This window comes from Sardina pilchardus, chromosome 6 (assembly GCF_963854185.1).
Source record: "Sardina pilchardus chromosome 6, fSarPil1.1, whole genome shotgun sequence".
Classification (NCBI taxonomy): Eukaryota; Metazoa; Chordata; class Actinopteri; order Clupeiformes; family Clupeidae; genus Sardina; species Sardina pilchardus.
Genome location: NC_084999.1, coordinates 1,602,271 through 1,612,374, shown reverse-complemented (window position 1 = coordinate 1,612,374; position 10,104 = coordinate 1,602,271). Strand labels below are relative to the sequence as shown.

Here is a 10,104-nt window from a genome sequence, read left to right as displayed (position 1 = left end):
TGATTTTCTCAAAATAACGTTGTGCGCAAAACGACTGATTTAGCTTTGAATGGTCACATATTTATTAGCTAACAACAGTTCAAGACTACGGCCGGAGACTCAGTGCAGCACACCACTTAGGGCGATGGCCTACTGAAGTCTGCTGCTTTGTGTGTTCTCTCTGCATGTAAAGGCCTTGCCTCCTCCCGAGTCAATCAAGAAGAAAGGCCTCATCAACAAGGATCAGTCACACGGTCGCAAGGCAGTTGCATCATCAACAGATGTTCAAAAGGTCACAAGGGTGTTGGTGTTCGTAGTCTTGACTAAGGCAATGATAAAATATTTCTACTACAGTGCTATGGTACTCTTCTTACCCTTCCTCTTCCCCTCCTCATCCTCCTCTTGCTTCTCCTCCTCCTCTTCCTCTAACTTCACCTCCTTGTCATCGTCTTCCTCTCGTTTCTTCACCTCCCCGTCCTCTTGGGCCTCCTCTGTACTCCACACGCTGACTGCAAAGTGAACTGATGATCTAAAACACTTTTCATGATGTGACAGTGTGCCAGACAGTTTGCAAAATAGTGTAATTAATAGCCTTGCATGTGTATAATTCTGCTAGGAGTGGGTTGGAAATGTGGAAATTGAGTGTAAAGCAGCTTTTGTGTTTAAAGTTCTGTTTAAACCCCCATGCTATTTTCCCATAGAAAAAAATTCAAGATACCGGATCTCCTTACTTGGGCATAGATGGTGGCTTTTTTGGCGAACTTCAGAGGTCTATAGCAATTAGTAATAGGCCAGTCAATCTAGTTCAAAAAAGGGCCAAAACTTAAACTAATTGCAATAGTAATGGTTCATACTTTTTCTTGATCCTTAAACCCTCCTGCATCACATATTAAAAATCTACCCATTTATATTTAGTGGAACATACTTTTATTCGAGGTCAAAGGTAGCAATTTCCAATGCATTTTGCCATTGGGATTTACTACAGGTGAAATGGGTAAAATGTTAAACTATAGATATCAAATTGAAACAGTCACAGTTGTTTACTCACATTAAGGCAAAGATTTTTTGTATTGCAAGTTTTCTGAAATGTGATGTTTAGATATGCAAATGAGACCAGTTTTACTTAAATATGCAATAATTTGCATATATTTCTAGAAAACTAAATCTGAACAATAGGTACAGTCAACTTCAAAATAATTGCTGCATTTTGCTTCTATATTGGATACCAAAAGCCTGTGCAAAGGGAATATTAGATATCACTTCATATCACCTCAGAAATGAGGAAATCAAGTCAAGTCAAAATCAATGCGTTTCAATGGAAGTGCATTATAGAACAAATGATTGTCAATGATATGGTATGATGGAAGTATCTCAAGTCATATGCCAGGTCACATAAGGAAGATATTGACCTTTAGACAACATATCAAGTGACTTGGCATGCACTGAGATACTTCCATCATACCATACCATATCATTGACAATCATCATAACATTTTACCCATATCACCAGTAGTAAATCCCAATGGCAAAATGCATTGGAAATTGCTACCTTTGACATTGAAAAAAAGTATGTTCCACTAAATATAAATGGGTAGATTTTGTATATGTTAATTAGATATACCTAGGGATCACAAAAAACTTGGAATGATTACTATTGCAATTAGTTATGGGTCAAACGCTAGGCCTATAAAGTGAGCGCATGTTTTAGTAACAGGGGTGCATGATTTAATAAAAAGAGCGCACAATTATGTCGTCTACGGAGCGCATAATTTAGCCAACAATAAGCGCATTCTAATATGAGGTAGCCTACCTTTGAATACAATTAACAAAAACTATCAATGATAAGCCTGGACTTAACGCTCAAGAAAAACATAATAGTGACCCGCGTCAGATTCTGCCCCCTGAAAATGAGAGAGAGAGAGTGAAAGAAGAAACAGAGTTGGCCTGCTGGACCTATAATGACACAACAGCCCAAAAGCGCATGAGTGTGTTCGTGTGGCGGTGAATGCTCGCGTGAGAACATGCTCTCAGTGGACACGCTCATCATCTTAATGATCAACACCGCCAGTGGTAAGTGCATTTAATACAAACGAATAGGCCTACTTGCATTTTGTATTATGCCTTTGTATGAAATAATAGGCTGATAGCCTAATAATAATACTAATAACACTACTACTATTACTACTACCACTAATAATAATAATAATAATACGAAGAAGAAGAAGAAGAATACTGTTTGTCTCCTACAGTGTTTGCTGGTGGATGGCACGGTCCTTCCCCGGTCATTTTCGGGCGAAAAGGACAGAACGTGACACTTAATTCTCATACAAAAGCAGGTGGGTACCTCATGTGGTACCGACAGAAACCCAGCGGGGAAATTGAAATGATTTGTTCGGAGTCGTGTCTGAAATCCCGTTACACGGTGGGCACGTCAGACCTCCCCGGTGTAGGATTTATGACGATCTCCAACACACTTGTGACGGATTCCGGGAGTTATATCGCAGTATCGAAGAAGAAAAAGACCAGGGCTTTTTTAGGCACTTCATACGTGAATTTGGCGGTCACAGGTATGATGCTAATTTTAAATAAAAGTCTATCAGATGCTTGAACATTGTAGTCGTCAAATTGTTAAATATTTCTGTCGCATGTCTCTTTTTTCAGATCACACTCCGCGTATTCGTCTGTTCTACGGGTCCGGCATCGCCAAGACGCACGTGTTTCAGTGTGAGGTAGCGGGAGCGGGCGCGGACTTGCGCGGTCCGTACTGGGAGATCACGGAACTCGGGCATGTGCGCAAGATGAGAGGAGTTGGAAGTGAAGGAATAGATGCAGACGGCCGCTTCACACGCTGGTCTATGGTGACATTGGGCTCAGACAAGTCCTTCTCTGTGACTTGTCTTTCTAGCCACAACCACACTACAGAAACGCTCAGAACCGGCACAATTAACATATCTCAAGGTCAGTTTTATGAAATATACCCTAATTTGATTTACCCTAGCACACATTAATCCCATTCAAGTTTTTGATTTTTGTTATGCAACCCTCGCATGCATTTGTGAATGCTGATTCGTACTAATATTTTCCCCTGGTGTGTTATTTTCCGCAGGTGCGTCTGTGTGCGTGTTCACCTACTTCCTGGCCCCGGTGGCGTGTGCGCTACTTGTGCTCACCGTGGTGCTGACGGTGCTCTCGGCCCGGAGGACCCGCCAACGTGGGCTGGAAAGAGATGGTTGAAAGGCAGACATAAGCTACATCGTTGTTGTTGTTGTAGTTTTTATTATTGCTATTATCATTATTATTAAATATTATTACCTTTATCATTACTAGTATTATTATCAATGCTGTTTATTTGCTTTATGTCCAGGCCTAACTTAAATGAAGCCTAACCTTGATTACTGAAAATAAATACTTCATGAATCAGATGTTGTCTCTCTCTTTTAATTAAGCAGATGTTGTCTCTGTTCCGCAACTATTCTCTCTACACGTGGCCATGATTTTTTTCTAACCAGCCCGCCATCAACATTTCCGATTGCAGGCTGTCCTAGTTCTCCAAACTGAATAGCCTGCTACCGCGCTAAAAAAAACCTGACACAGCAGCACACTGCATCCCTTTATGTAGCCTATGAACTTATTGTAACCCGCAGTTCACGGTCGCGTAGTTGCCACGCATCTTAACCTTCAATTAGAAGGCTATGAACAAGTGGAGTAGGCCTACTGTAGCTTTCAATATGTCCCATTAAAAACGTAGTAGGCCTACCATAACAAAGGATAATAATTTATTGGTCATTTATTTAAACAACATAATAACAAATAGCCTACGCTACAACCGATACAAAGAACAGTAATGTGCATGTGTTTGGGAACAATATCTCAGGGCCCCAAAGTTCCAGTTTCTATCTTCAACTCAATAAAACATCCGCCATATACAGGCTTGTGCAGATTGATGTTTTTTTGTCTGTTATAAATATTTTACTCGATTCCTGTGCAACAACCTTCACCTTTTAGAGTAGCAGTCTTGGCAAGTCTTGGTATCACCTTCAACTGAAATTAAATGTGTTTATTTCTTTATTAAATGATTGCTTAATATAGGCTAATTTGTAGCCCTGAATATTGCGCAGAGTGTGGTCCCAAATCAGGGTCACTCTTGCAAAACAGCACGTAATCACCAGATGAGTTAGAGCGCGCGGTGGCCTATATTGCGGTTCGGTCCTGGAGGAGCCCGTGCATGTTTTGAGGTCAAGGTCGTATTTACCGAAACAGATTTGGCTGACGAGGAGGTTCCGTTAGAGTTGTTCCATAGAGGAAGAGAGGCCACGCACGAGCACACGCTCACCAGCTCTTGAGGGAGCGCATGCACGGGCCTGCATGCTCACTATTATGCTCTCTTCTGTTGTAGCACAATGTGTTCCCTTGTTTTACTCTATGCTGTGCTTGCATGTAAGTACGTGTAAAATAAATCTGTGTGCAACACGCTACCTATATTGGCTGGAGCACAGCCTGCAAAACCGCCTGTTAGTTTTATGAATCAGTTTTGTGCATCTCAGATATTCATTTTTGTCAGCTGCAGGCTATTCTAACTTGCTTGTGCTTCGAACTCTTTCTCTTTTTTGCAGATGTCGACTCACAGATCATTTCTAAGCTTGACCATAATGTCTCCATCTCGTGCCGGTGCTCGGTGAGCAACGAATGCAGATTTCCTTGGTGGGCAAAAGTCACCATGAACGGATCTCTGGAAAATGTTAAAACAGAAAGTGGGAGATATTTTTCTCAAAGTCATTCTCATTACTCAGGCGTGGCTGAATTGAATATATTTCAGACTGAAATGGTTGATGCCGGCCGTTACTACTGTGGAGTATGGCAGGCCGGGTATTTCCAATTTATTGGCGAGGGAACATCGCTGCTTGTAGGTAAATTGCGCTTTCACTAAAAAGGACAAAAAAGTCCGCACACTAAACCTCCAATATTATTTCTTTTTATTCACCACATGTGACGTTTCGCGACACACTGCCCTTTCTCAGACAGTATTAAATAATTCACGGATACGTTTATTATGTATAGGCTATGTTTGTGTTTATTTATGTATTTATTTACTTACTTACTTACTTACTTACTTACTTAACTGTCAATCAGAGGAGAAAGTCTGGACCAACAGAAGCCAGGTTATGTTGCTGATTGAGAGCGCTGTGCCGGAGCGTCCGTTGCGCAGCAGCGCGCCTCTGCAGGCGGAGCTGCGCTGCGTGGTCGCGGGTGTCCGCTCTCCTGGGGTCAGTATTGTCTGGCGATCCTCCCGCGGAGCAAAGCGGACCGGACATACGGCTGCGTGGGAGTCCGAGGGCTCCGAATCAGTGTAAGTTTTAGTGCTGCAAAATTACTGTTTCTGTTCATCATGGATAAAGTTCGGATGAATGTTCTTAGCCTACTAGCACATGTACATGAGGATACTGTACGTGTAAATTAATTACAGCTAATGTAGGCTACGAATTCAGACCACAAAGTTCATATTGTAGGAGCGAGAATAATAGACTACCTGTGCCGGGCATAATAATAGTTTAAGCCTGTAGGCCTTACAGCCTACTCGGCGCTTTACTTCCATCTTCGTCACCCATTTAAAGCTACAACTTGTAAGTAATTTACTGCAGTTCTATAAATCATTATATCATTATATGTCATCGGAGATTCAGGAGCTCAATTGAAATACTGGATTATCTGGCAACAGTGGGCGCCAGCAATATGTCCTGGGGCGCAGTAACATGGCCAGATGTCCACATGGTTCACTTAGTCTACTCCCTCTTTAAAATGAATCATACATTTATAACAAATAGTTCAATACAATATTCAGGTCTTTCCACTGGAATAAATACAACAGACATTTTAGACAATAGCTTTGCTCTCTACTTTGGAAAATAGCCTATTTTACACACTCCTTATTGATAAAACAATAGCCGTGGCCTAATCACCTCCCATAAGACCTATGGCATTATAATAGCCTATAAAAAAACTCAAAATACTTTCAAAAATATTTTACAGACTAGGCTAACCTGTACAGCGTTAAACCTCAAGCCCCACATTATACCCAGACGGATTATTTCCGCTTGAGAAACACTGGCAAAGTGCGACCCTTTTTATCTCAACAAGATGCAGAGAAACTAACCCATGCCATCAGGTTAGACTACTGCAGTGCACTTTTTACTGCCCTCCCAAAAAAACATATAAAGAAATTGGAACTCATACAGAACTCTGCTGCTAGAATTTTAACTCATTTTATATTTTCATCTTTTATTGCGTTAATTGCTCCAAATGTAGAACAATTATTATTATAATTGTTATTATTATTATCATCATCATCATCATCATCATCATCATCATTATTATTATTATTATTGTTATCATCATCATTATTATCATCATTATTATTATTATTATTATTATAATTATTATTATTATTATTAATAATAATAATAATGATTCCCAAATGGTGGAATATCCTTCAACAACTGACCAGCGAGTGCATCTGCCTCCAAAACAGGTTCAGCGTGACAAGCAAGCTGCAGATCAACGTCAGCACCAGCAGAGACAGCAACTACACTTCCCAAGATGCACCAGAGGTGTTAGAGGAGTGGTGGTGTGAGGTGCAGGTGGGGGTCCACCTGGTGGAGAGGAGCAGCATCACCTCCCTACACCTGCTGAGAGTGAGAGATCACCTGGAGGCCTCACCTGTGGACTGGTGCCGAGTGCTCGTCTACTCAGCTGGGGCTCTTAGCGCCGTGTGTGTGTGTGTCATCAGTGTTCTCATCACACACTGGATGCTTCACCTGCGCACAAGTGCAGGTATCCCATCACAATCACAAGCAGCTCTACTGGCCAGGTTTCAGTAAACAAGCAGCTCTATTGGCCAGGTTTCAGTAAACAAGCAGCTCTATTGGCCAGGTTTCAGTAAACAAGCAGCTCTATTGGCCCGGTTTCAGTAAAACAGCTCTATTGGCCCGGTTTCAGTAAAACAGCTCTATTGGCCAGGTTTCAGTAAAGCAGCTCTATTGGCCAGGTTTCAGTAAACAAGCAGCTCTATTGGCCAGGTTTCAGTAAACAAGCAGCTCTATTGGCCAGGTTTCAGTAAACAAGCAGCTCTATTGGCCAGGTTTCAGTAAACAAGCAGCTCTATTGGCCCGGTTTCAGTAAAACAGCTCTATTGGCCAGGTTTCAGTAAAACAGCTCTATTGGCCAGGTTTCAGTAAAGCAGCTCTATTGGCCAGGTTTCAGTAAACAAGCAGCTCTATTGGCCAGGTTTCAGTAAACAAACAGCTCTATTGGCCAGGTTTCAGTACACAAGCAGCTCTATTGGCCAGGTTTCAGTAAAACAGCTCTATTGGCCAGGTTTCAGTAAAGCAGCTCTATTGGCCAGGTTTCAGTAAACAAACAGCTCTATTGGCCAGGTTTCAGTACACAAGCAGCTCTATTGGCCAGGTTTCAGTAAAGCAGCTCTATTGGCCAGGTTTCAGTAAAGCAGCTCTATTGGCCAGGTTTCAGTAAACAAGCAGCTCTATTGGCCAGGTTTCAGTAAACAAGCAGCTCTATTGGCCAGGTTTCAGTAAACAAGCAGCTCTATTGGCCAGGTTTCAGTAAACAAACAAGGAATTTGACTCTGGCTAATCTTTGTTCTCAAAGTACAACACTCAACAAATAACACGTAACAAGAATACAGACACAGAACAGTAAGAATGAAGGGCCGTAGAATGAAGGGCAATAGAATGAAGGGCAATAGAATGAAGGGCAATAGAATGAAGGGCAGTAGAATGAAGGGCAATAGAATAAGGGCAGTAGAATGAGGGCAGTAGAATAAGGGCAATAGAATGAAGGGCAGTAGAATAAGGGCAGTAGAATAAGGGCAGTAGAATAAGGTAGCCACAGAATATACAGCACCTCTAGTTTAATTCACAGGCATTAGTGAGTTATGATCATAAGAGGAGGTGTACTGTGTGTAGTGCGGTGTGCATGTGTGTGCATATGTTTACATGTACTGTATGTTGTGTACATATGTTTACATGTATGTTGTGTACATATGTTTACATGTATGTTGTGTACATATGTTTACATGTATGTTGTGTAGATGTATGTTGTGTACATATGTTTACATGTATGTTGTGTACATATGGAACCGATTGAGAGAATAACACACATCACCTCTCGGTTTCAGATTCTTCTTCAGAGATCAACAGCACAACTACTACAGCACAGGTAAGCACTTCTGCAAGCATACTGTGTGTGTGTGTGTGTGTGTGTGTGTAAGACCGAAGGGTGCCTACATTGGTGTTGCTGCAGCGTGTGTCATGTAAGAGTCAAGGTTGCAACCTCAAGCCTGACTGCACCTTCTTCATACTGTGTGTGTGTGTGTGTGTGTGTGTGTGTGTGTGTGTGTGTGTGCCTCAAGCCTAACTGCACCTTCTCCCTGACAGGATGATGCTCAGCAAGCTGTGACCTACTTCCACCTGGACTTCACTCAGACGAGGAGACCACCGAGACCACCGAGACCGCCGAGAAGAAGCGACTCAGCTGCTACACACACATACAGCTGTGTGAAGAGTAGGTCCTCCTCATCCTCCTGCTACACACACACACATACAGCTGTGTGAAGAGTAGGTCCTCCTCATCCTCCTGCTACACACACACACATACAGCTGTGTGAAGAGTAGGTCCTCCTCATCCTCCTGCTACACACACACACATACAGCTGTGTGAAGAGTAGGTCCTCCTCATCCTCCTGCTACACACACACACATACAGCTGTGTGAAGAGTAGGTCCTCCTCATCCTCCTGCTACACACACACACATACAGCTGTGTGAAGAGTAGGTCCTCCTCATCCTCCTGCTACACACACATACATACAGCTGTGTGGAGTCACGTTGTACACACACATACAGCTGTGTGAAGAGTCACGTTGTACACACACATACAGCTGTGTGAAGAGTAGGTCCTCTTCATCCAAAAGGCTCTATAATGAGAACCTGCTTTCATTACCAAATCCACAAAAGTCAAGTTAGAGTCACTGTTAACTGTCATGCTGATCAGAAGAATTAATGTTTTATTTTTAGCATTTCAACATTTAGCTCTAGAATAACACACTAAAGCTCTAGAATAACACACTAAAGCTCTAGAATAACACACTAAAGAATAACCAAAGATCGTATAGTTACTAAGATGAATCATAAAGGGGTTTTTCAATTGAACGAAATAGCAGCACTTCCTGCCTCCTAAAGGGGCGTGTTCAGTGACGAAATAATCGGTTTAGAAAGGTGTAGAATTATTTCTCCCATATAAATATCTCCCGTTTGCCTCCTAAATGGGAGTGGCAGTTGCGTCACAATGAAACCAGAATTTACCCTCATATGAATCGTCTCGCTTTATAAACCGTCTCTGGAATAACGTTTAGCTCTAGAATAACACACTAAAGCTCTAGAATAACACACTAAAGCTCTAGAATAACACACTAGAATAACACACTAAAGCTCTAGAATAACACACTAAAGCTCTAGAATAGCACACTAAAGCTCTAGAATAGCACACTAAAGCTCTAGAATAACACACTAAAGAATAACACACTAAATCTCTAGAATAACACACTAAAGCTCTAGAATAGCACACTAAAGCTCTAGAATAGCACACTAAAGCTCTAGAATAACACACTAAAGAATAACACACTAAAGCTCTAGAATAGCACACTAAAGCTCTAGAATAGCACACTAAAGCTCTAGAATAACACACTAAAGAATAACACACTAAAGCTCTAGAATAACACACTAGAATAACACACTAAAGCTCTAGAATAACACACTAAAGCTCTAGAATAACACACTAAAGAATAACACACTAAAGCTCTAGAATAACACACTAAAGCTCTAGAATAACACACTAAAGCTCTAGAATAGCACACTAAAGCTCTAGAATAGCACACTAAAGAATAACACACTAAAGCTCTAGAATAACACACTAAAGAATAACACACTAAAGCTCTAGAATAACACACTAAAGAATAACACACTAAAGCTCTAGAATAACACACTAGAGCTCTAGAATAGCACACTAAAGCTCTAGAATAGCACACTAAAGCTCTAGAATAACACACTAAAGT

General features: G+C 41.4%; 1 protein-coding gene across 1 annotated transcript; it reads left to right on the top strand.

Moving 5' to 3' along the window:
• The first annotated feature begins 2,000 nt into the window (after positions 1–2,000).
• LOC134082245 (uncharacterized) lies at positions 2,001–3,213 on the top strand. The gene is made up of 4 exons (XM_062537893.1): positions 2,001–2,049; positions 2,316–2,546; positions 2,641–2,937; positions 3,086–3,213. Exons 1-4 carry the CDS (start codon positions 2,001–2,003, stop codon positions 3,211–3,213), a joined length of 705 nt encoding a protein of 234 aa, XP_062393877.1.
• Positions 3,214–10,104: the final 6,891 nt, after the last annotated feature.